This window comes from Aotus nancymaae, unplaced genomic scaffold, assembly GCF_030222135.1.
Source record: "Aotus nancymaae isolate 86718 unplaced genomic scaffold, 86718_ANA_hifiasm-v0.15.2.pri h1tg000089l, whole genome shotgun sequence".
NCBI classification, from domain to species: Eukaryota; Metazoa; Chordata; class Mammalia; order Primates; family Aotidae; genus Aotus; species Aotus nancymaae.
The window spans coordinates 19,874,496-19,901,540 of record NW_026988504.1 but is presented as its reverse complement, the minus strand read 5'-3'; the positions used below and the strand labels follow the sequence as shown (position 1 = coordinate 19,901,540).

At 43.3% G+C, this 27,045-nt stretch overlaps 2 protein-coding genes and 1 pseudogene across 3 annotated transcripts in view; 1 reads left to right on the top strand and 2 right to left on the bottom strand.

Moving 5' to 3' along the window:
* Positions 1-398: 398 nt before the first annotated feature.
* TLK2 (tousled like kinase 2) overlaps positions 399-27,045 on the top strand; it is a 135,731-nt gene continuing 109,084 nt past the window's right edge. For both annotated transcript variants that reach the window (XM_064369765.1, XM_064369764.1), the window contains exons 1-2: positions 399-414; positions 2,259-2,344. In XM_064369765.1, the coding sequence (XP_064225835.1) occupies positions 2,264-2,344 (81 nt within the window). In that variant the 5' untranslated portion in view covers positions 399-414; positions 2,259-2,263. The remainder of the gene's footprint in view (positions 415-2,258; positions 2,345-27,045) is intronic.
* On the bottom strand, positions 10,252-10,704 carry LOC105711345 (large ribosomal subunit protein eL31-like). Its single transcript, XM_064369767.1, has one exon. It carries the CDS (start codon positions 10,668-10,670, stop codon positions 10,293-10,295), a length of 378 nt encoding a protein of 125 aa, XP_064225837.1. The 5' UTR covers positions 10,671-10,704; the 3' UTR covers positions 10,252-10,292.
* On the bottom strand, positions 22,387-22,883 carry LOC105711344 (peptidyl-prolyl cis-trans isomerase A-like; annotated as a pseudogene).

The following is a 27,045-nucleotide window of genomic DNA, read 5'->3' as shown; positions in this document are numbered from 1 at the left end:
CACCAGCGGTTCCGACCCCCCCGCCCTCCGCGCGGCACCTGAGTGGCCCCCAGCCGAGCGGGCCCCCACCTCCCGGCCCGACCTGGGCCGTCCTGCGCCTCCCTTGGCCTTTGTCCGGCGCCAGGAGGCCGGTCCCGCGCCCCCCGCGCCCACCCGGGCCCGGGCCCGCGTCGGGCGCCTGGCTCCGTACGCGAGCCCGGGGATCTGCGGCCTTTGCGGCCCCCCTCCCCCGCCCGCCCTCTCGTGGAGCCCGGCGCCGGCGGCGGCTGCCCAGGCGGGCGGTTGCGGCGCTCAGGAGAGGCCCCGGCTCCGCCCCGGGCCTGCCCAGGGGAAGAGCAGAGCGAACCGCAGCCGGGTCGGGTCGGGGCCCCTCCCGGGAGGAGCGTGGAGCGGCGGCGGCGGCGGCGGCGGCAGGTGAGAGGCTGAGCCCCGGGCTGGGGAGAGCGCCGGGCCTGGGGCATTAACCGTCCCGGGGACCCCTTTGGCCTGAGGAGCCTGCGACCTGGGCCCAACTCTGGGCCGGCTCTGGACCGCAGCTCCTGGGCGCTGAGGCGGGAGGCGCTCCCCGAGGGCTGCGGGTCGCCGAGGGGCCGGGCCGAAGATGGGGGAGGCCCAGGCGGCCCCGGCCTGAGATTGGGGCCGGCGGCCGGAGGAGAGACGGGGGCGACCCGGCAGCTGGAGGCCCTGGCAGCCTCCCGGGAGCCCCCGAGAGCCGGCCCTCCCTTCCTTCGTGACAGGTGGGCCTGGAGTTGGGGAAAGTTTGGAGCCGGCGAGGGGCGCCGGGACCAGGCCCCATCGTTCCTGCTTCCCGGCTGTGGGCTGCAGGGAGGATCCCAGTCAAAGGCCCTGTTGGAATTAGACAGAGTGGCTATTTCCTTAACATGAGTTGACATTAAACGGAATAACCGCCCGGGCGTCATTTTCCGGGCCAGGCCTGGGGATGGAGGTTTTGGAAATGTTGCGAGAGACCTTGGGGTTTGGGAGAAACTGCAACCTCTGCCATTCCGACCTCGATTAGGGCAGGGCGAGATGCGAGGAAGGCCACTCAGTGGAAACTCACTCTCCCAGTCTCTTTTTTTCCCCTTCTTTTTCTTTTTGTAAAGATGCATTTCAACCTTTCTGAGAATTTCCTAATTCCTCTCTAACCTGCACTTGCATGTGTGGGTGAAACTTTAATTTGTCACCCTTTCATTCCCCTTTGCCCCAGGCTCTCAATCCAGCAAGGGAAATGAAACTGAAGGACTTGTAAGGGGGTTATTACTGGAGATTGTGGAGTTGTTGGATTGCAGAGGAGAATGTTCGATTAATGTTTTCAGTAACTTTAAAATCACACCAACCATTCCAACTGCTTAATAATGTGTTCGGAGGGGTTCTGTGTAATGATATGTGCTTCTTTTCCACTGTTAATATTAAAGAGAGGTTTTCAATGGGTCGTGCAGGAGTTGGTCTCTTTCAAAGGATGAACATGTTTGCTGAAAGTAGCCTGTGCATTAATTGGTCATGGAAGTTTAAAAATGGTGTCCTCCTGCCCCTCCCTGCTTGGAAGAAGTGCTAAAAGCAGATGTCCAGAATCAGGAGAAACCTACTGTTCCAGGGAGTGGTCAGAAAAAGACTTTTTAAAGGGACTGTTATGGAGCTATATTAATTTCCTGAGTGAATGGAGGTGGATGGTTTTACCATGGAGTTTCTATTAAATTTAAAATAATTCACTTTTTCATGAGCTACTGTGAGCTCTTCAGAGAAAGGAGCTGTATAATAGTGTTTTTGCAATTATTTGTAGCTTCTGATTCATGCTATATTCTTTTGAAATTATTGTCCATGATTCATATTTTTAGTTTAAGGACTAGTTCCTGAGTGGGAAATAAATATCTGAAGGTACTTAGCTAGATTCAAAGGCTGATAGAAGGAATTTTCTATTTGCAGGCTAGTTCTTGTTTTGTTTTTTACCCCTGTGGTCAACTTTTACAGAGATTATATGAAGAGTTTGAGGGGTTTGTTTTTGCTGTTAAAATCAAATCAGAAGCAGGGAAAAATAAGTGGCCGTCATAGAAGAGGACTTGTGAGCTGCTTTAGAACTTTTAAATGTATTACTGTTTGATGCAGCACATAGTAGTGTATCACTTGTATGCTATATTTATTTGAGATGTCACCTGTAAGTGATCATTCAGTGAAATAATTACTGTGAGTTTTGCTCTACTAAATATTGCCTCCTCGCATTTTAATATTTATGGTTTCACAGCCTACTTTTTCTTTTTCAGTAGAAATGATGGAAGAATTGCATAGCCTGGACCCACGACGGCAGGAATTATTGGAGGCCAGGTTTACTGGAGTGGGTGTTAGTAAGGTGAGTAAAATGATGATAATGAGCACTATTCATATTCTAATTTAAACACATTTTTTGAATGATTAAGAGCAATTTGAATAGACCCTTCTGATAGATTGCAGGGGAGAAGATTTGGGTCTTAATTTCAATGAACTTTTAGATCCTACCAGTTATTCCAGTAGTCATTTAATATAGTATGTTTGAAAATGTTCTATATGGGAATATATGTTTCTTCTTCCTTTCTAATAGGTGAGGTTTCTCATGATTCTTGTTACAAGAAAACTAACAGGATGTGTGTATAGATTCTCTGCCATATTTTCTTAAAACTTGCCAGTCATTCAGAAAGAAACTGTTAATTATAAGGCATTGCATAGTTTTGTTACATTGGACTTTGAGGGTATTTATATGGTAAAGTATTGAAAAATTGGCCTATGTGAAGTCTCCAGAGTCTTACTGGTTGTCCCCAGACTGCTTTCTTGCTCTTCTTATTCTTCCTTCTTACTTTGTATTTTTGGCATGGGAGCATATTAGATTAGGCCCCCATTAACAGGCAAGTGTGAAGTTAAGCAATGTTATAGTTTCCTACGCATCCTTATGTACCCTCTAGTCCATCCCTCCGCTCTCATAGGATGATTATAGTGCAACGTGTAAAATGTTTGATTTTAATACAGCATGTAAAGTATATTTACAAAATTTTATTTAAAAGCTTCATTGATCTAAGATCACATTTTTTGGACTTGAAATGTGTGAATGTATGAGCTTTTGATTTTTTTTTTTAAGATGGAGTTTCGCTCTGTTGCCCAGGCTGGAGTGCAGTGGCGCAATCTCGACTCACTACAACCTCTGCCTCCCTAGTTCAAGTGATTCTGCCTCAGCCTCCTGAGTAACTGGGATTACAGGCGCCTATCACCATGCCCAGCTGATTTTTGTATTTTTCGTAGAGATGCGGTTTCACCATATGTTGGCCAGGATGGTCTTGAACGCCTAACCTCAGGTGATCCACCTGCCTTGGCTTCCCAAAGTGCAGGGATTACAGTTGTGAGCCACCGCACTGGCAGAGCTTTTGATCTTTAACCAGTGTGATACAAGATTTCTTTCTGTGCTTTCCAAGAAATCCTGTCTCACGGTAACCTGAGTATTAATCTCATGCTTTAATTAGTAGCTTCTTCAAGGAGAAGGCATGTTGAGATTTTGTTGGAAAAATGGGCTTCTTTGATGAGTCTCACTGTTTTGGTGAGCTGGGATAGCTTGATAGGTGTTTGTTTGTTTGTTTTTTGAGACAGAGCCTTGCTCTGTCTCCCAGGCTGGAGTGCAGTGGTGCGATCTTGATCTCACCTTGCTGCAGCCTCTGCCTCCTGGGTCAAGTGATTCTCCTCCCTCAGCCTCCCGAGTAGCTTTGATTACAGGAATGCACCACCACGCCTGGCTAATATTTTGTATTTTTAGTAGAGAGGGGGTTTCACCATGTTGGCCAGGCTGGGTCTTGAACTCCTGACCTCAAGCGATCTGCCCGCCTCGTACTCCCACAGAGTTGGAATTACAGGCGTGAGCCACCATGCCCGGCCAGCTTGATAGTTTTTATTTATTGAGCAAATACTGAGCACCTACTCTATGCTAGGCATTGTGCAAGGTGTTAGGGTTGATACTTGAACACAATGCCTCCACACCTGCAGTATGCAGAGAGATGATACTGTGATGAGATCTGTATTAGAGCTGTGACAAGGTACTGTGGGAACACAGGATTTGTTACATATTAATTCTCAATTTCTTTGGCCACTTAATTTACTTTTGTGGCACTTTAAAGTGGCTGTACTCCTGGACGTTGTATATTGAAGTTACATGTACAAATGTAAACTCTCTGATCTAGGTAAAGTAGCTTCAAGTAGAAGTGAGCAATATATGTGAGTACTAAATTGATGTCTAAATGACCTCTGATGTGTCTTTTAACTTGAAGATTGAGCATAAAGCTAATACCCAGATCTGCCTGTTTAAATGTTGCCTGCCTCTCCCCCGTATAAGTCAGTAAGTTTGTATTCAAATTGTGCATAGTTTAAGCTCACTGATCTTTGTTATTGGGGTTGTTATTCTGTTTTTAGGTTCATAATGGCTGTATCCAAGTATACTTTTGATGGAGTAGAGCATAAGTGATAGGAATGAGTGACATTCAAAATGTTGCTGTCTAGACGCAACTTAAAATCATGTGACTAAGGTGTCAGAAAACTTTAATACAGTAACCAATCTGTTTAATAGGAAATTCTACTTTTAACATAGAGAGTTCTCTGTACAGAAAAAGAAATTTACCTGCTTCCAGTTTTTTTGTTTGTTTGTTTTTGAGAGAGTCTCACTCTCTAGCCCAGGCTGGAGTGCGGTGGCGTGATCTTGGCTCACCTTAACCTCCGCCTCCCAGTCTCAAGTGGTTCTCCTGCCTCAGCCTCCCAGGTAGCTGGGATTACAGGTGCTCGCCACTACCACCCTGCTAATTTTTTTATTTTTAGTAGAGATGGGGTTTTACTATGTTGGCCAGGCTAGTCGTGAACTCCTGACCTCAAATGATCCACCCGCCTTGGCCTCCTGAAGTGCTAGGATTACAGATGTGAGCCACCATGCCCAGCTTTATTTCCAGTTGTTTTTATGCCATTAGTTGTATGTTATTTTGATATTTCCAGACATGGTAAATGTACTGATTACAACTAATTTGTTATTTGAGGACTAGCAGGAGAGTATTTTTTTTTCCAGTAACAAAGAAACTTGAAGAAAAAAGTGAATTATTCTGTAGTTTGCAGAGCTAGGAAAATCTCCATTTTGTATGACTTGTTTTTAACAGTAAGACGTTGTACCTCTCAGACTATTGATTTGAAATGGGGGTGTAGAAGGGATAATTATACTGGGAGAAAAGGGTACTTTTGGAAAAACTCCTCTCCCTGGCTTTGAATTCTCGTTTCGGATCATTATTTCCCAATGAGAATATCATTCTGTTGATGACAGTGTTCAGTTTTTCAAAGATCAAAAAAGGTTTCAGCCCCTGTAGCTCCAAATGAGAGAACAGAGTGACTTCCCTGTGATGGTGCCATCTAGTGGGACTGGTTCAGCCTCCTTGGCTGTCTCTTGAGTTTCTCTTAACTATTCATAATATTTTCAGTACTTTTTGATGTCCATAGAAGGAAGAAAGTCAGTGCCACTGCAAATTTTTTCCTAGTGGACAAGAGTGTTACAGGTAGCTACAGTCTTTGAACTTTCTGGTTATTGTAGATCTTCTGTTGTATAACTTCAAGTTTTTTCCACCTGCAAATTAGATAATACACTCCATTACCTAGACTAAAACAAAATGGCCAGCTTTCCACATCTATTACTTATATTTAAGTTGCTCATTGCCTGTATTTAGGTTTTTCTTTTTTTTTTTATTTCTAATTTTCTTGCATGGTGCACTTTTTTTTTTTTTTTTTTTTTTTTTTTTTTTTTTTTTGAGACAGAGTCTCGCTCTATCGCCAGGCTGGAGTGCGGTGGCGTGATCCCAGCTCACTGCAACTTCCGTTTTCCGGTTTCAAGCAATTCTCCTGCCTCAGCCTCCGGAGTAGCCGGGACAACAGACACGCACCACCACTGCTGGCTAATTTTTTGTACTTTTAGTAGAGATGGGGTTTTACCATGTTGTCCAGGATGGTTTCGGTCTCTTGACGTCGAGATCCGCCTGCCTCGGCCTCCCAGAGTGCTGGGATTACAGGCGTGAGCCACTGTGCCCAGCCATGGTGCAAATTTTTAATTTTCTGGCATAGTGTGTTTATACGTACTCAGTTTCTTGATTAGCATATTCACTTCATTATAATAATAAACGAAAAGTCATTTGTTTTGGGCTTTGGGATGCAGTATTTGGCTTTTGTTTAAAAGATGAATGTTTTCTGTCATTCATGAATTGATGAGAGGGGGAAGTAGCATAATGTGTACTAAGAAGTCTATAGTGGGCTCCCCTAGTCTAGCTGCCCCTTTTTAGGAGGACCTGGAGCCATTGTCTTAGTAGTTTTGAGGTGATAAGGTTAACTGTTATGTCTTGTTGACCTGACGTGAGCTCTCCTACCCCTTTTTTAAGATCTCTTCCTGTAAGCACAGGATAATCTACTGCTAGTAATGTGAAACTGACTATATCTTGAATTCATATGTTTTCAATCAACCAGTTGCATTTATATTCCACATACTGCTCCCTTTTGACAGTTTAAGTACAGATAGTCTCAGCAGTTCTGGAGACCATGTAAAGTAGGTAGAATTTCACCCTTGCATGCATTGTTACTTGTACCTAGTTGAATATCAATGCTTATATAGTAGCAAATACTTATAATACTATGTGCCAGGTACTGTTCCAAAAGTACTACAAAAGCAATAAGAAGTGAATTCAGATCTTTTATAACAGGGATAATGGTAACAAATCTGTACATAATCAACTCACTGGATTCTCCATTCTCTCTTCATAAGCCATACTGACTGATGCTCATCACATTGCTCCCACCAGTTGAATTATAGCCATGCCAAGGATCATTTTATGATAACTTACACTTGTGTTGTAATTATTAAATTTAATGCACAATTGCATAAACCAATGAAATATGATTGCAGGCCAGGTGTGGTGGCTCACTCCTGTAATCCCAGCACTTTGGGAGGCCGAGTTGGGCAGATCACAAGGTGAGGAGATTGAGACCATCCTGGCCAACATGGTGAAACCCTATGTCTACTAAAAATATAAAAAATAGGTCCGGGCATGGTGGCTCATGCCTATAATCCCAGCACTTTGGGAGTCTGAGGCAGGCAGATCATCTGAGGTCGGGAGTTCGAGACCAGCCTGACCAACATGGAAATACCCCATCTCTACTAAAAATACAAAAAAAGGAAAATAAATAAGAATACAAAAAATTGGCTGGGCGTGGTGGCACATGCCTGTAATCCCAGCTACTCGAGGCTGAGGCAGGAGAATTGCTTGAACCAGGGAGTTGGAGGTTGTAGTGAGCAGGGATTGTGACACTGCACTCCAGCCTGGGCGATAAAGCGAGATGCTGTCTAAAAAAAAAAAGAAAAGAAAAGAAAAAAAGAACTATGATTGAAAAATGAAAAAGTCAGTAAGGAGATACCTATAAAAACTTAAGATTTTTAAAAATATCTGCAAGAATTCTTTTTTTATTTTTTTGAGACTGAGTTTCACTCTCATTGCCCAGGCTGGAGTGTAATGGCATGATCTCGGCTCACTGCAGACTCTGCCTCCTGGGTTCAAGTGATTCTCCTGCCTCAGCCTCCCGAGTTAGCTGGGATTACAGGCATGCACCACTATGCCCAGCTAATTTTGTATTTTTAGTAGAGATGGGGTTTCTCCATGTTGGTCAGGCTGATCTTGAACTCCCAAACTTAGGTGATCTGCCCTCCTGGGCCTCCCACAGCATTGAGATTACAGGCGTGAGCCACCGTGCCCAGCTTTATTTTTATTTTTTTGAGATGGAGACTTGCTCTTTTGCCTAGACCGGAGTGCAGTGGCGTAATCCAGGCTCCCTGCAACCTCCACCTCCCAGGTTCAGGCAATTCTCCTTGTGTCTTCCTCCCAAGTAGCTGGGATTATAGGCACCTGCCACCACACCCAACTAATTTTTGTATTTTTAGTAGAGATGGGTTTCGCCATGTTGGCCAGGCTGGTCTTGAACTTCTGATCTCAGGTGATCTACCTGCCTTGGCCTCCCAGAGTGCTGGGATTACAGGCATGAGCCACTGCACTCGGCCCATTAGGCTCTTTAAAAAATTTTTAGTCCATTGCCGTTCTGTTGAAGGTAATCTATGTTTTACGTGCCAATTTTCAAGATTTTCTCTTTGTCTTTGATTTTCTACACTCTGATGTGGGGATGGGAGATGTTTCTAAGTTGGATTACTTTTATGTAGTCTGCTTAGGGTTCCTTGGACTTCTCAAATCTGTAGATTGCTATTATTCTATCAAGCGGTTCTCCTGCCTCAGACTCCTGAGTGGCTGGGACTACAGGTGCATGCCACCATACTTGTCTAATTTTTGAATTTTCAGTAATAATGGGGTTTCACCATGTTAGCCAGGCTGATCTCAAACTACTGACCTCAAGTGATCCGCCTCCCTTGGTGCTGGGATTACAGGTATAAGCCACCGCACCTGACCAGTTATAGAATATTCTCAGCCGTTATCTTGTCATATATTGCTTCTGTCTTTTCTGGCGTGCTAAACATATACCAGCCCTTCTCACTGTGTTTTCTCTGCCTTTTACCATGTCTCTTGTATTGCTTGTCTTTTTGCTTTCTTATCTAAATACTTGGTAGTTTCTTGTGACTTACCTTCTACTTCATTAATTTTCTCTTTAAATTTGCCTAATCTACATAAACCTACATGTTGAAATTTTATAAGAGCAGAGTTGCTTTTATCCTGAGGTTGTAGCCCATGGGTCTTCTAATATATGGAGTGGCTTTCTCACACTCCCCTCATGGGGCAGGGCCTGGGCTTTGACTTTCTTCTCTCCTTATACTCCCAGGTCTCTTAAATTATAGCTTAATTTCATAGATTTTTCTTTAGAATTTAATCTACAAATGACTTCAAATTGAAATAATTTTTTTATTTTTAAATTTTAACTTTTAGAGACAGTATTTCATCCCCAGGTTGGCCTCAAACTCCTGGACTCAAGTAATTCTCCCACCTCAGCCGCCTAAGTAGCTGAGACTACAGGCATGTGCCACTGCAGCCAATAGAAGTGATTTATTTTTGAGTTCTGGTCTATGTCTCTGGATTCTTGGCTTCTTATGGAAGTAATTCTTTATTGCATTGTTTTGCAGTCAATAATATAAAACTAACACTTAGTGTGTGTGAACTCTTGTGTAACCGTAAGGTTTACCTCCTTGTGACTTTCACTGATCATCTGCTTCCTTCCTTCCTGCCTCTATGTTGTGAGCATTGGCATTGTCCTCACTCTTAGCCTTTATTTTATTTCTTGTTCTGTGTTTACTTTTAGTTAAATTCAGATTAAATGGAAAGATTTCTTAAAATTAAATTTAATTAATTAATTAATTTTTTTTGAGATGGAGTCTCATTCTGTTGCCCAGGCTGGAATTCAGTGGTGCGATCTTGGCTCACTGCAACCTCCGCCTCTCAGGTTCAAGTGATACTCCTGCCTCAGCCTCCTGAGTAGCTGGGATTATAGGTGCACACCATCACACCTGTGTAGTAATTTTTGTATTTTTAGTGGAGATGGGGTTTCACAATGTTGCTTAGGCTGTTCTCGAACTCCTAACCTTGTGATCCACCCTCCTCAGCCTCCCAGTGCTAGGATTACAGGTGTGAGCCACCACGTCCGGCCTAAAATGTTATTTTTAAGAAAGGCCATGAGAGGGAAAACAAATAAGGTGCATTATCAGTGATTTCTTATTTCAAAACCTGGGTCTAGGGATAATTTGGCTTAGTTCTATTCTAGTGTTCCTCTCTACCTTTTCTGGGTCTCAAATTGGCAGGTTCCTCCTGGTGGTATGTTTCACTTGATCCTGGCTACTACTAGATGATGGGATTAGTTTAGAATCTACTTCCTAGTATGTTGGCCATGGTTAGCTAAGTACTCTTTTTTTTTTTTTTGTAGACAGAGTCTTACTCCATCGCCCAGGCTGGAGTACAGTGGCGCTATCTTACCCCACTGCGGCCTCCATCTCCCAGGTTCAAGTGATTCTCCTGCCTCAGCCTCCTGAGTAGCTGAGATTATAGGAACCCGCCACCACACCCAGCTAATTTTTGTATTTTTAGTAGAGACAGAGTTTCACCGCATTGCCTAGACTGGTCTCGAACTCCTAACCTCAAGTGATCTGCCCACCTTGGCTTTCCAAAGTGCTGAGATTACAGGCGTGAGCCACTTTGCCTGGTCAGCTAAGTACTCTTTTTCTTTTTTTTTTTTTAAAGGCAATTTTTTTAAGTTTATTTGATGTATTTGACGACGATCATCGATTAGTTCTCATCCACATTGACTGTCTGTAGATTTTCGAAAGTGGTAACAGGTACATAGGTAACCAAAGTATAGAGCTTATTTGGTGAATCTTCATCCTCATTACGTTTTCTGGACAACCGCACACGGATTCGGTATGGGGCATTCCTTATTCCTTTGGCCCAGACAGCTTTGTTGAGCCTGGTATCAATGTGCACATCTGGAGTTCCCATCTCCTTCATAGCAAATTTCCGAATCTCTTTGAGTGCCCGAGGGGCACGCTTCTTGAAGCCCACTCCATGGATGCACTTGTGAATGTTGATGGTGTATTCTCGGGTTACCACCTCATTGATGGCAGAGCGGCCCTTTTTCTTCTCGCCACCCTTCTTTGCGGGAGCCATTCTGTCGGTTCCGAGGTGGAAAGGAAGAGTGCGAAGAATTATGGGAAGCTAAGTACTCTTAAACAATTCTCTCTCTCTTTTTTTCTTCAATCTGCTTTAGTCTAAACTTACACTGTTCTCTTTGATGTCTCGCAGTACAGATGCCCTGTTTCCCTAATCTGGAAGACTTGGCTCTTAAACTTTAGTCACATCTCTTTAATCATTCCTGGAGTACTCAATGACTTTAACCTGCTGGAGTGTTCACTTTCTTATCTGTCTTTCTGTTTGGTTAATTTAGGGGTCGCTTTTTAGATTAGTGTGAGGCCACAGAGCTTCTGTGATGGGGTCGTGTGTGCTGGTGCAGCTTGTTGCTGGTCAGTTTTTTCACCTTGACTCTGAAAGTCTATCAAGGTGACAGACTTATTTCATAATTTGACTCTTCCTGCTTTCTTTCTTTTTTTTATTTTTATTTTTTCACTTAATTTTTTTTTTTTTTTTTTTTTTTTTTTTTTAGACAGAGTTTCGCTCTTGTTACCCAGGCTGGAGTGCAATGGCATGATCTCGGCTCACCACAACCTCCGCCTCCTGGGTTCAGGCAATTCTCCTGCCTCAGCCTCCTGAATAGCTGGGATTACAGGCACGCGCCACCATGCCCTGCTAATTTTTTGTATTTTTAGTAGAGACGGGGTTTCACCATGTTGACCAGGATGGTCTCGATCTCTTGACCTCGTGATCCACCCACCTCGGCCTCCCAAAGTGCTGGGATTACAGGCTTGAGCCACCGCGCCCAGCATTTTTCCACTTAATTTTAAAAATAAGAGACAGGGTTTCTCCCTGTTGCCCAAGCTGGTCTCAAATTCTTTATTTTTTATTTTATTTTATTTATTTATTTTTTAAAGATGGGGTTTCACCATGACAGCCAGGCTGGTCGTGAACTCCTGACCTCAGGTGATCTACCCACCTCGGCCTCCCAAAGTGCTAGGATTACAGGCGTGAGCCACCGCGCCCGACCTCAAATTCTTGAGCTCAAGCAATCCTCCTGCCTTGGCCTCCCCAAGTGCTAGGGTCATAGACTTGAGCCACTGCCCTGGCCTATTCTTGCTTTCTACCCAATGAACACTTCTTTGCCGATTAGAGCAGTCTGAAGGATATGGAACACCAGTGAAAGCATTTTTTCTCAGTTCAGTTTATTAGCTTTGCCTATTTTCCAAGGTTCCCATGGATACGTTGGGCTCCTTGCCTTCTTCCCACTCCCAACATACTAGTTTTCTTTTGTTTTTTTTTTTTTTGGAGATGGAGTCTCACTCTTGTCGCCCAGGTTGGAGTGCAATGGCGCGGTCTAGGCTCACTGCAGCCTCCACCTCCTGGGTTCAAGTGATTCTCCTGCCTCAGCCTCCTGAGTAGCTGGGATTACAGGTGCCTGCCACCATGTCCGGCTAATTTTTGTAATTTTTAGTAGAGATGGGGTTTCACCATGTTGGCCAGGCTGGTCTCAAACTCCTGACCTCAGGTGATTCTCCCACCTCAGCCTCCCAGAGTGCTGGGATTGCAGCCATGAGTCACTGTGCCTGGCCTCCAGCATACTAGTTTTCTAGAATCTTGTCTTTACTGTTTAAACATTGATTATAGTTATACCACATTGACCATCAGATATGAGGGGTCATTCCCCTCACAGGTATATACCTTGTACTAGGGAATGCTCACTGTAAGACTGAATTTTGGTTGTTTTTCAAAGTTTAAATATTTAACTGGTAATTTTCTATGTAATTTGAGATACAGAGCTAAGTATGCGGTTTTCATTATAGATACACCTTACTCTTTTTTTTTTTTGAGACAGTCACTCTGTTACCCAGGCTGGAGTGCAATATCACGGTCTCGACCCACTGCAGCCTCCGCCTCCTGGGTTCAAGCGATTCTCCTGCCTCAGCCTCCCGAGTAGCTAGGACTATAGGCACATGCCGCCATGCCTGGCTAATTTCTGTATTTTTAGTAGAGACAGGGTTTCACCATATTGATCAAGCTGGTCTCGAACTTCTGACCTCAGGTGATCCACCCACCTTGGCCTCCCAAAGTGCTGGGATTACAGGTCTGAGCAACTGCACCTGGCCCCCATATCTTATTTTTAACATATCCTTTTTCTAAAAAACTGCATCTGTAGCAAAGTATTGGAATAGAGTAATACAACTTTGATACTAGAATCTGCTAAGAAGTTAACTAGCTCTAGTTAACTTAGGAGTTATTTCAATTCTCTGGGCACTTCCAAGTTAAGTTTTTTTTTTTTTTTTTTTTGAGACAGCGTCTTATTTATTTATTTAAAAAGAAACAGGGTTTCGCCATGTTGGTCAGGCTGGTCTCAAATTCCTTGCCTCAGGTGATCCACCCGCCTCAGCCTCACAAAGTGCTGGGATTACAGACGTGAGCCACTGTGCCTGGCCTCTTTTTTTTTTTTTTTTTTTTTTTTTGAGACAGAGTCTTGCTCTGTTGCCCAGGCTGGAGTGCAGTGGTGCAATCTCGGCTCACCACAACCTGTGCCTCCTGGATTCAAGCGATTCTCCTGCCTCAGCCTCCCTTAGTAGCTGGGACTACAGGCACGCACCACCATGCCTGGCTAATTTTTGTATTTTTAGTAGAGATGGGGTTTTACCAAGTTGGCTAGGCTGGTCTCGAACTCCTGACCTTGTGGTTTGCCCGCCTCAGTTCCCAAAGTGTTGGGATTACAGGCGTGAGCCATCGCACCTGGCAACATTTACCCTTTCCATTTTTTTTTAAAGACAGGGTTTCACCATGTTGGCCAGGCTGGTCTTGAACTACTGACCTCAGGTGATCCCACCCGCCTCGGCCTCCCAAAGTGCTGTGATTACAGGCGTGAGCCACCACACCCGGCCCCTTTTATTCATCTTTATAAGTATGGTGGCATTAAGTCATTGTTGTACAACTGTCACCACCATCCATCTCCAAAACTTTTTCATCTTCCCAAATCGAAACTCCATGCCCATTAAATAATAACTCCCAATAGCTCCCCATTCCCCACCTTTCTCCCCAGCCCCTGGCAACTACCATTCTGTTTTTCCATCTCTATAAATTTGACTACTCTAGATACTAATGTGAATGAAATCATACAGTATTTGTCCTTTTGCCTGGCTTGTTTCACTTAGCATACTGTCTTCAAGTTCTGTCTGTGTTGTAGTATATGACTGAATTTCATTTCCTTCCTTTTTAAGGCTGAGTAATATTTCATTGTATGTATATACCACATCTTGCTTATTCATTCATCTGTTGATGGACCCTTGGGTTACTTTACCATTTGGCTATTGTGCATAGTGCTATGAAAAAACAAATACTGCTGTTATGAAAATGGCTGCACTCTCGCAGTCCCTGCTCTGAATTCTTGTGGCTACAAACCTAGAAGTCGAATTGTTGGATCACATTAAACTGTACTCTGTTTTTTGACCTCCTCTTTGGCCTTATTAACCTCCTCTCAGGGACAGCCAGAAAATGGTGGTTCTTTTAATTCACATTTTACAATAGCCTTGGAAGTCTTAGAAATTCTGTTAACATATGCAGATGAACTAGTAATGATAGTCAAATTGCAATTATTACAAATAGTATTATTGGCCCAGTAAGTAAGAACTAAGCTACCATGTAACTTGGCGAGTTACATAGGATAGCCTTTTATGTTAGTCAAATGATAGGATACTTTTAGAATATCACACATTTGCCAATGTGCTATCCAGATTTGCTGTACTAGAATTTTACTGTATTTTACTTTGTTTTGTTTTTGAGGCACGGTCTCACTCTGTTGCCCAGGCTGGAGTGCAGTGGTGCGATCTCAGCTCACTGTAACCTCCGCCTCCTGGGTTCAAGTGATTCTTCTGTCTCAGCCTCTTAAGTAGCTGGGACTACAGGTGGGTGCCATCACTCGCAGCTAATTTTTGTATTTTTAGTAGAGGTGGGGTTTCACCATGCTGGCCAGACTGGTCTCGAATGCCTGACCTCAAGTGATCCACCCGCCTTGGCCTCACAAAATGCTGGGATTACAGGCATGAGCCACTGTACCTGGCCAGAATTTTAGTTTGAAATTGATAATTGGATTTTATTTTTTAAAAAGTTGCCCTGCGAGGGGAATTTTATTGATGGCTGTAGTTTATTCCCTCCCAAAAGACCAACTGCATGCAACCAGGTTAAGTGAACACAACCTCACAATTTTATTGTCTTCATAATAAAAGATCATGCTTATTACTGGATCACCTGTCCCCTTCTCTTGTTATCTCCTCCCAAGTCAACTGCTTGCAACCCTTAACAGCTAGCATTTTCTGAGATCTGCAGTTGGACTCAACACACTCAAGCCTCAGCACAATCTTCTTTGTAGTTTTAACCTTTTCTGGAAAATCGGCTTAGTCTGCCCATCATAGCCACTCTGCTTCCTGTCATAACACTGCTTTACCTGGGCATACAGAGAATCCTTGCCCTTCTGGCACTGTTTCACTTTGTGGGGTTGGCGCTTGCCACACTAACTATAGAAAGTCCAGTGGGTTTTATGAATGTTCACCATGTTTGTGGGGGTGCTATTGGCACAGAAATAAATGAATTTTATTTTAAATTTTATGTTAAGTTGAGTATAGGCCAGCACTTTGGGAGGCTGAGGCAGGTGGATTGTTTGAGCTTAGGAGTTACAGACCAGCCTGGGCAATGTGGCAAGACCTTCCCATCTACTAAAATTGCAAAGAAATAGCTGGACATGGTGGTGGGCACCTGTGGTCCCAGCTACTGAGGAGGCTGAGGGGAAGGATCGCTTGAGCCCAGGGAACAGAGGTAGCAGTGAACTGAGTTCACCATTGCACTCCAGCCTAGGTGACTGAATGAGACTCTGTCTCAAAAAAAAAAGAGTATAGCCTTAAATAGTATTAGAATCAGTCCTGTGAAGACTGATAATGTTGCCTACATAAAGATAACAAGGTGCTGGTTTCTACTGTAACGCATGTGAGCTGTATGACTGTTAGATAACTTTGCTTCTACAAAGAGTGTATATGTGACTTTTATTACATAAACTGCTGCCAAGTTGATGATCACTTAGTTCCTGTTTTACCTGACTGTAGAGGACTACTAAGGATTAATTGTGGAATTAAAATATAATCTGAAGGTCCAGCTGATCTCAGGATCCTCCAATTCAGGATATCTCCTGTTGTTAACTTCAGCAGCCAGACTTAATGTTCAAATTTAGCAGTAGTTACTAGCATCAAGCTAATGTATCCAGTCTCCCATTATACTAACAATTGACCAGATAGAACAAAACACAAAATATTCAGTCATTTTCTTTTGAAAATCTATTTGACCTGCTTGTGTCTGGATAAGATGAAGGAAAAGAGACATAATACATAATAGCTGTATCAAAAAAAATTTTTTTTTTCTGAGATGGAGTCTCGCTCTCTTGCCCAGGCTAGAGTGCAGTGGCTTGATCTCAGCTCATTGCAACCTCTGCCTCCCAGCTTCAAGCAATTCTCGTGCCTCAGCCTCTCCAGTAGCTAGGACTATAGGTGTGTACCACCATGCCCAGCTATTTTTTTGTATTTTAGTAGAGATGGGGTTTCTCCCCATCTCTACTATATCCTTGGCAAGGATGGTCTCAAACTTCTGACCTCAGGTGATTCACCTGCCTCTGCCTCCCAAAGTGCTGTGATTACAGATGTAAACCACTGCACCCAGCTTATTTTTGTATTTTTAGTAGAAACCGTGTTTCACCATGTTGGCCAGGCTGGTCTCAAACTCCTGTCCTCAGGTGATCTGCCCGCCTTGGCCTCCCACAGCACTGGGATTACAGAAATGAGCCACTGTGCCTGGCCTGTGTCAAAATCTTAGTGTCCAAATTTTGCAGCAGTTGAGTTCAACCAACTTTTATCACGTCTATACTGTATTTAAGTTGTTAGGGGAATTTTAAAAAAACCAACCGGATGATGCCATGCTCAGTGGCTCACGCCTGTAATCCTAGCACTTTGGGAGGTGGAGGCAAGTGGATCACAAGGTCAGGAGATCAAGACCATCCTGGCTAACACAATGAAACCCCATTTCTTCTAAAAATATAAAAAACTAGCCAGGCATGGTGTGGCATAGGCCTGTAGTCCCAGCTACTTGGGAGGCTGACGCAGGAGAATCACTTGAATCCCGGAGGCGGAGGTTGCAGTGAGCTGAGATCGCGCCACTGCACTCCAGCCTGGACGACAGAGTGAGACTCCATCTCAAAAAAAAACAACACAAAAAACAGATGTACTGTATCCTTTTTTTTTGTTTGAGGCAAGGTCTTTGCTACTTAGGCTGGAGTGCAGTGGCACGATCACGGCTCACTGCAGTCTTGACCTCCCAGGTTCAGATGATCCTCCTACTTCAGCCTCCCATAGATGGGACTACAGACACACAGCACCACCCCCCCCCAGCTAATTTTTTTTTTTTTTTTTTTGAGACAAATTCTTGACTTTGTCTCTCAGGCTGGAGTGCAGTGGTGCAATGCTGGCTCACTGTAACCTCCACCTCCCAGGTTCAAGCGATTCTTGTGCCTCAGCCTCCCAAGTAGCTGGGGCTACAGGCGTGTGTCACTGTATTTGGCTGATTTTTGTATTTTCAGTAGAGATAGTGTTGGCCAGGCTGATCTCGAACTCCTGACCTCAAGGGATCTGCCCGCCTTGGCCTCCCAAAGTGCTGGGATTACAGGTGTGAGCCACTGTGCCTAGCCATTATTTTTGATAGAGAAGGAGTTTTACCAAGTTGCCCAGACTGGTCTTTAACTCCTTGGCTCAAGTGATCCTCCCTCCTTGGCCTCCCAAAGTGCTGGAATTATAGGTGTGAGCCACCATGCCTGACCTACAAAATTTTTTTATGGACACAGGATCTCACTGTGTTGACCAGATTGTTCTTCAACTCTTGGGGTCAAGTGATCCTGCTGCCTTGGTTTCCCAATGTTCTGGGATTACAGGTGCACAATACCTTGCCCTGCCATTTTTGTATTTTTAGTAGAGATGGAGTTTCGCCGTGTTGGTCAGGTGGTCTTCCCTAGAGACAAAAGTTTCTTTTATTTGAGAGCTATATCTGCAAATACATATGTATATTCAATCCTTCCATTTAAAAAAAATGCAACTATATTATATACACTATTGTGCCTTTTGCTACTTGTGCTTAAGATATTTCAAGAATTGCTTTATATTCATACATATAGAGCATCTTTGTTCTTTTTTTCTTTTTTCTTTGAGACGGAGTTTTGCTCTTGTTATCCAGGCTGGAGTGCAATGGCGCGATCTCGGCTCACCGCAACCTCCGCCTCCTGGGTTCAGGCAATTCTCCTGCCTCAGCCTCCTGAGTAGCTGGGATTACAGGCACGTGCCACCATGCCCTGCTAATTTTTTTGTATTTTTAGTAGAGACAGGGTTTCACCATGTTGACCAGGATGGTCTCGATCTCTTGACCTTGTGATCCACCCGCCTCGGACTCCCAAAGTGCTGGGATTACAGGCGTGAGCCACCGTGCCCGGCTGTTCTTTTTTCCAAGGCTGCTTTGTATTTCATTGTATGGCTGAACTGCTTCCTGTTGATGGACACTTAGATGGACAGCAGTGTTTTGTTCATATAAATAGTGCTGTAGCGAATAATCTTGTACAGAATGTCATTTAACATACATTCAGATATGTTTACAGGATAAATCCCTAGAAATGGAATTGCTGTTTTCAAGGATATATGCATTTGTGATTTTAGTAGATATAGCTACATTCTTCTCCATGGAGAGGAGGAATTTGTCTCCCATTGTCAAGTATGGCAAGGGGTGGACAGTCATCAGGGTTCTTGAACTCTGTAAAATGATAGGTAAATATGCATATGTATACATATATATGGATGTATATTTTTCTTTGGAAAGAGTCCATGGCTGTATTACATTCTTAAAAAGTTATTTGGCTGGGCGTGGTGGCTCACTCCTATAATCCCAGCACTTTGGGCGGCTGAGGCAGGAGGATCATTGAGCCCAGGAGTTCGAGACCAGCGTGGGCAACGTGCTGAAACCCCATCTCTACAAAAAATACAATTAGCTGGGCATGGTGGCATGTGCCTATAGTCCCATCTGTCTGGGAGGCTGAAGTGAGAGGATCACCTGAGCCTTGGAAGTTGAGGTCAAGGCTGCAGTGAGTTGTATTTGCGTTACTACACTCCAGCCGGGGTGCCAGAGTGAAACCCTATCTCAAAAAAAAAAGTTCTGTGACTCAGAATAGGTCCTGAATTAAGCATATTGCTTTGTTTTCTCTACACAGTATTTCTCTTACAGGAAGTATTTGAGCAGAGGCTATGTACCTAATTATTAGAGATGTTTTGTGGAGAGTCATTGTGGAAGAGACTGGACTAAATTTAATTCCCAACCTTTTACTGTTATTCCTTCCACTCTTGAGACCATGTTTTAAAAGACTTTCCCCCCGTTATTAGACTGAATTTATTAAGCAGTACTTTATTTCTCCAGTTTTATTAATCAGAGCTTTAGAGTAGTTTGTGGTAGGTTTTACTACAGGGAGTGGAAATCCTTTCATTTATTAGGAATTGGTAAAAGTTGAGCTAAAGTCAAGCCAATCTGACATTTTATTTTATATTTCATTTTATATATTTTTGAGACGGGGTTTTGCTTTTGTTGCCCAGGCTGGAGTGCAGTGGCTCACTGCAACCTCCGCCTCTCGGGTTCAAGCAATTCTCCTGCCTCAGCGTCCTGAGTAGCTGGGATTACAGCTGTGTACCACCACGCCCAGATAATTTTTTGTATTTTTAGTAGAGATGGGGTTTCATCATATTGGCTGGGCTGGTTTTGAACTCCTTATCTCAGGTGATCCACCCGCCTGGCCTCCCAAAGTGCAGGGATTACAGGCCTGAGCCACTGCACTTGGCCCAATCTGACATTTTAACTAGACTGTGTAGGTGAAAAATAATTCAGAGACCCTCATTATCTCTTGACCTTACTGAAGATGTGAAGAACAAACCTTTATACCTGATAATGTCTATATTTCTTTTGAATTCTCTCTGTGTAAAATATATTCTGAGGTTTAAATGAGGGGTCACATTAAATTCTGCAAGTACTATTGCAAGTAAAATTTCACCATAACAGATTCCTTAGGGCTTTCAGGTTTTGGGATAAGTTGCATTTCCTAGTTTTTAGGTCCTAGAGAGAAAACAATAGCACCATGTAATGAATTCGAAAGTTAAAAGATTTAGTTTACTTAAACATAGTTGATGGTATCCTATAAAGCCCCCCTTTTTTTTTGGAGATGAAGTCTTGCCCTGTCACCCAGGCTGGAGTACAGTGGTGCAATCTCGGCTCACTGCAGCTTCTGCCTCCTGGGTTCAAGCGATTATCCTGCCTCAGCCTCCTGAGTAGCTGGAACTACAGGTGCCCACCACCAAGCCCAGCTAATTTTTATGTTTTTAGTAGAGATGGGGTTTTGCCATGTTGGTCAGGCTGGTCTCAAACTGCTGATCTCTGGTGATCCTCCTGCCTTGGCCTCCCAAAGTGCTGAGATTACAGGCATGATCCACCACGCCCGACTTTGTCCTTTTTTTTTTGAGGCAAAGTCTTGCTCTGTTGCCCAGACTAGAGTGCAATAGCACAATTTTGGCTCACTGCAACCTCTGCCTCCCGGGTTCAAGTGATTTTCCTTTCTCAGCCTCCTGAGTAGCTGGTTTTTGTATTTTCAGTAGAGGCAGAGGGTTTCACCATGTTGGTCTGGCTGGTCTCGAACTCCTGACTTCAAGTGATCCACCTGCTTGAGCCTCCCACAGTGCTGGGATTACAGGCGTGAGTTGCTGTGCCCAGCCAAGCCCTGCCTTTTTGAATGCTGTGTTATTATTTGGTAGCTCATTTTGAAAGAGGATTTTTCTAGAGATGATTAGAATATTATGTGGGAAAAAGTGAGGTAGACCTGTATGTCTTGCTTGATACTGGAGCTAAAGTTAAAAGGTCTCATCTCTTGATCAGCTGTTTCATTGGTTGATTGGTTGGTTGGTTTGACACCCAGGCTTTCTCTGTCATCCAGACTGGAGTGTGGTGGCACAGTCATGGCTCTCTGCAGCCTCAACCTCCAGGGCTCAAGTGACCCTCCCACCTCAGCCTTCCTGAGTAGCTGGGACTGCAGGCATGTGCCACCATGCCTGACTAATTTTTGTATTTTTTGTAAAAACGGTGTTGGCTGGATGCAGTGACTCATGTTTGTAATCTCAGCACTTTGGGAGGCCGAGGCAGGTAGATCACCTGAGATAAGGAATTTGAGATCAGCCTGACCAACATGGTGAAACCCCATCTCTACTAAAAATACAAAATTAGCTGGGCATGGTGGTGTGCACCTGTAGTCCCAGCTACTCAGGAGGCTGAGACAGGAGAATCACTTGAACCTGGGAGGCGGACGTTGCAGTGAGCCGAGATTGCGCCACTACACTCCAGCCTGGGTGACAGATTGAGAGTCAGTCTCAAAAAACATGAAAATAAAAATTAAAAAAACGGGATTTTGCCACGTTGCCCTGGCTGGTCTTGAACTCCTGGGCTTAAGCGATTTGTCTGCCTCAGCCTCTCAGAGTATTGGAATTACAGGTGTGAGCCACCACACCACAGCCTATTTTTTACGTACTAATAGTGCTCAATAAGGAAAAACAAAAAAAATTGTTACATACTCTGGACCAGAACTCAAGGAGCCATTTGTTGTGTAGAAGTATTTGTTGGCCGGGCACAGTGTCTCATGCCTGTAATCCTAGCATTTGGGAGGTTGAGGTGGGCGGATTGCCTGAGCTCAGGAATTCGAGACCAGCCTGGGCAACATGGTGAAACCCTGTCTCTACTGAAAATACAAAAAACTGCTGGGCACAGTGACTCATGCCTGTAATCCCGTCACTTTGGGAGGCTGAGGCAGGCGGAGCACAAGGTCAGGAGTTCAAGACCAGCCTGGCCAGTATGGCAAAACCCTGACTCTACTAAAAATACAAAAATTAGATGGGCACGGTGGCTTGCGCCTGTAGTCCCAGCACTCGGGAGGCTGAGGCAGAAGAATCACTTGAACTCAGGAGGCAGAGTGAGTCGAGATCATGCTGCTGCACTCCAGCCTGGGCAATGAAGTAAGACTCCATCTCAAAAGAAAAACAAAAACAAAAAAATTAGCTGGCCATAGTGGTGCAGGCCTGCAATCCCAGCTACTTGGGAGGCTGAGGCACGAGAATTGCCTGAGCCCGGGAGGCAGAGGTTGCAGTGGGCTGAGATCACACAACTGCACTCCAGCCTGGGTGGCAGAGTGAAACTCTGTCTTAAAAAGAAAAAAGAATTATTTGTTGTGAAAAACTTACTTGAACAAGTTCTCCAAAGTTTTGTTTACTTCTAAACTAAAAGATTAGAACAGAATTCTTATTATGGGCCATTCTTACAGAACTTTTTAGAGTACCATTTGCTATAATGGGATTCTACTTTCACTAGCAAACCTTTTATTACAATCAATTTCCAATATTTGGACTTTGTTGTTGTTATTCTTATTATTTATTGTTGTTACTTAGTTTTTATTTCATGATCATAAACTTAACTCTGCAATCCAGCTAGGCAGGGAAGGGAACAATGCAAACATGGAACCCAAAGGGAACTGAGCGAGAGCACAAAGACTCTAGCACACTGCGAGCAAATGGGGTGGAGGGGTGCTCTCCTGAGCTACAGAAGGAATGGTCTGGTGGTTAAGATAAAACACAAGTCAGACTTACTCGAGTTGTCCACAGTCGGCCATGGTGATCTTCTTGCTGGCCTTGCCATTCCTGGACTCAAAGCGCTCCATGACCTCCACAGTATTTATGCCTTCTTTCACCTTGCCAAGGACCACATGCTTACATCCAACCACTCAGTCTTTGCAGTGCAGATGCAAAACTGGGAACCATTTGTGTTGGGTCCAGCATTTGCAATGGACAGGATGCCAGGACCTGTATGCTTTAGGATGAAATTCTCATCATCACATTTCTGCCCGTAGTTGGACTCGCCACCAGTGCCATTATGGCACGTGAAGTCACCACCCTGACACATAAACCCTGGAATAATTCTGTGAAAGCAGAAACCCTTGTAACCAAATCCTTTCTCTCCAGTGCTCAGAGCACAAAAGTTTTCTGCCGTCTTGGGAAACTTGTCTGCAAACAGTTCGAAGGAGACGCGGCCCAGGGGCTCACCGTTGATGGCAATATCAAAGAACAAGGTGGGGTTGACCATGGCTGATAGTACAAGGCTCCCAGCAGCAGGGGCGTCTTCAAAGCCTAATATTTTATTTTTTAAAGAGACGAGGGTCTCCCTATGTTGCCCACGCTGGTGTGCAGTGGCTGTTCGCAGGTGTGATCATAGTTCACTGCAGCCTTAAACTCCTGGGCTCAAGTGATCCTCCCATCTCAGCCTCCCAAGTAGGGAGGAGTACAAGTGTGTACTACCACACCTGGCTAATTGTATCTTTATATTTAAAAGAATGGAAAAAGATATTGTATAAACAGTATCACTAAGTATACAAACTAAGTATAAAGAAGCTAGAGTTATTTTATTAGACAAAGGAGACTTCACAACAAGAAAAATATTGCTGGGGTAATAAAGTACGATTCGTCACGAAAGAAGGATCAATTTTTTGAGAAGACACAGCGGTCCTAAATGTATATGCATCCAGTAACAGTGGAAGCAAAAACTGACAATTGAAAGGAGAAATAGACAGATCCACTATTACAGTTGGAAATTGCAACATTCTCTATCAATAATTGATAGAACAAGCAGGCAAAAAAAAAAAATCAGTAAGAATATAGAAGATTTGGACAATACTCTCAATGGAATATACTTAACTGGCATTTACAGAACACTCTGCTCACATTCTTTTCAAGTGCACATTTAACAAAATAGAAGATATGCTGGGCTACAAAACACATTTCAACAAATTTAAAAGAATTGAAATCATGTAGTGTCTACTCTGACTACAATGGAATTAAATTAGAAATGAAAAAGATATCTGGAAAATCTCCAAATATTTGAAAGTGAAGTAACATACTTCAAAATAACCTTTGGGTCAAAGAAGAATTCACAAGGGAAATTAGAAAATATTCATGACTAAATGAAAATGAAAACACAGTATATCAAAATTTGTGGGATACAGCTAATACAGTGCTTTAGAAGGCAATTTGCAGCTTTAAAAGAAAGGTCTAAAATCAGTGAACTAACATTCTGCCTTAATAGAAAGAGAAATCTAAATAGAAGAGAAATAATAAAGAGCTAAAGTAAATGAAATAGAAAACAAGACCAGGTGAGGTGGCTCACGCCTATAATCCCAACACTCTGGTTGGCCAAGGTGGGCAGATTGCCTGAGTCTGGGAGTTTGAGACTAGCTTGGGCAATATAGCAAAATCCTATCTCAACTAAAAACACAGAAAATGAGCCAGACATGGTGGTACATGCCTGTGCTCCCAGCTACTCTGAAGGCTGAGGTGGGAGAATCACCTGAACCTCAGGAGGTTGAGGCTGCAGTGAGCTGAGATAGTGCCACTGCATTCCAGCCTAGGCAATAAGAGTGAGACCCTGTTTACAAAAAAAAAGTGGGGGGCCTGTCGCGGTGGCTCACGCCTGTAATCCCAGCACTTTGGGAGGCCAAGGCGGGTGGATCACAAGGTCAGGAGTTCAGACTAGCCTGGCCAAGATAGTGAAACCCCCATCTCTACTAAAAATACAAAAAATTAGCCAGGCGCGGTGGCAGGCACCTGTAATCCCAGCTACTCGAGAGGCTGAGGCAGGAGAATTGCTTGAACCAGAGGTTGCAATGAGCCAGGATCGTGCCACTGCACTCTAGCCTGGGCGACAGAGTAAGACTTCGTCTCAACAAAAGAAAAAAAAAAAGAAAGAGAATCTGAATAACTCTATGTTTATTACAGAAATTGGATTTAAAGTCTTCCCACAAGGCTGGGCACAGTGACTCACGCCCCTAGTCCTAGCACTTTGGGAGGCCAAGGCAGAGGATCACTTGAGCCCAGGAGTTTTGAGACCAGCCTGGGCAATATAGCAAGACCCATCTCTACAAAAAATATAAATAAATAAAAATAAGCCAGGTGAGATGGTGCATGTCTGTGATCCCAGCTACTTGAGAAGCTGAGGTGGGACCATTGCTTGAGCCCAAGAGGTTAAGGCTGGAATGCAGTGGTACAATCACTGTCTCAAACAAACAACTGTAGCTTAGTATCTATCCCTCAATATATATGCGGAAATAATTAACAAAATATTAGAAAGTTGAATCTAGCAATGAGTAAAAATACCATAACTAATTGGATTATCCCAGTTACAAAGTATATTTAGCATTAGAAGTCATTGTAATTCACCATGTTAATAGAATAAAGGAGAAAAGCTAAGTGGCTTTGTAATAGTTACCTAAAAAGCATTTGACAAACTTCAACACTATTTGTGATAAAAACTCTCAGCTAACTAGGAATGGAAAGGAACTTCTTTAATCTGATAAAAGGCATTTATGAAAAATGTTTAAGTAACATACTTATGGTGAATGAGTGAATGCTTTCTACATAATATTCAGAACAAGTCAATGATATTTGTTCTCACAGCCTCTATTAAACATGTTCCAAAGGTCCTAGCCAATGAAATAGGGCAAGTAAAATGAATAATCTTACAGATTACAAAGGAAAAGTAAAACTGTATGTATTCTTTAGATGTCATGATTGTACACGTAGAAAGTCCTAAGTAAGCTATTAAAAAGCTACTAGAATTTAAGTTTAGCTAGAATACAGATCAATTTGCTAAATCCAGTTGTATTTCTCATACTAGCAATGAGCAATTGGCAGTTGTAATTAAGCAAAAAAAAATTAAAGCAACATTATTTATAGTAGCATCAAATAATGTGCAATGTTAAAACATTCCCCAAGAAAGGAAGAAATTATTTTGTATTCTTGTTTCATGGATGAAGGCATTCAGGTGCAAAAGATTAAAGAGAATTTGTTCATAAGCATGTCTTTATAAACACCTACTATGTAATAGATACTGTGCTAGGGATATAGGAGTGAATAAAAACATTGACCTGTGCCCTCATAGAAGTTATAATCTAATGGAAATTGAAGGCAGAAGTAAATTTAGGGCCGTGAGTTTCCAGCTTTGACTTAACACTTTTGATTTAGATGAGTGGTTCAAAGCTTCTACTTTTTAGATTTACACACACACACACACACACACACACACACACATGTGTATGTATGTATATGTTTTTTAGAGACAAGGTTTCCCTCTGTCACCCAGTCTGGAGTGCCTTTGCACGTCTTGGCTCACTGCAACCTCTACCTCCCAGGTTCAGGTGATTCTCGTGCCTCAGCCACCCTAGTAGCTGGGATTACCAGCATGCCCAGCTAATTTTTGTCTTTTTAGTAGAGATGGGGTTTCACCATGTTGGCCAGGCTAGTCTTGAACTCCTGGTCTTATGTGATCCACCCGCCTAGGCCTCCCAAAGTGCTGGGATTACAGATATGAGCTACAGTGCTTGGCCTAGTTATATCTTAATTATTGTGACTTGTTGAATAATTTGACCCCTATGGGTGGCAAGTTATTTTATTGTAATACATACTTAATAGTTCATAGGGTGGTTGAAACTGGTTGGTTGATTAAAATTTCATGTTAAGGATGCTCCATGCAGGACTCCCATAAAGGGGGAAAGAGGTAACTAATAATCTTCATTGAGTACCAACTATATTTCATGCACCGTAATACCCTCTTCCCCAATATATAGTACTATTTTATTTAATCCTTGAAACATCCATAAGGTAGGTGGTTTTTCCTCTTGAAATCCACAGATTTCAAGAGCTAATAGAACTTAAGTGATTTGCCCAGTTTCATACAGTGGTTCAGAGATTCAGTCCCACGCCTATTTGACTTTAAACTGTCAGGACCAGCTGTTCTCTGTTGGTCACACCCTTGGACCATCCCATGCATTCCCAGTCAGGAGGAAATGCAAGTAAATGAGATTAATTTTTTAGGCAGGACATGATGGCTCATGCCTGTAATCTCTGTACTTTGGGAGGCCGAGGTAGGTGGATCTCTTGAGCCCAGGAGTTTGAGACCAGCCAGGGCAACATAGTGAGACCCCATCTCTACCAAAAAATTACATTTAAAAAAGCCAGACATGGTGGCATGAACCTGTAGTCCCAGCTACTTGGGAGGCTGAGGTGGGAGGATTGCTTGAGCCTGGAAGGTTGAGGCTGCCAGTGAGCTGTGATTGTACCACTGCACTCAGCCTGGGCAACAGAGCAAGACCTTGTCTTTAAAAAAAAAAAATACAGTGCTAATTTTGAATCTATTTTATTTTTATTTTCATTTATTTATTATTTTGAGACTGAGTCACACTCTGTCGCCCAGGCTG

Bases quoted from the DNA above. Each gene is read 5' to 3' on its own strand.
- LOC105711345 (XM_064369767.1), bottom strand. From the start codon at position 10,670: ATGGCTCCCGCAAAGAAGGGTGGCGAGAAGAAAAAGGGCCGCTCTGCC.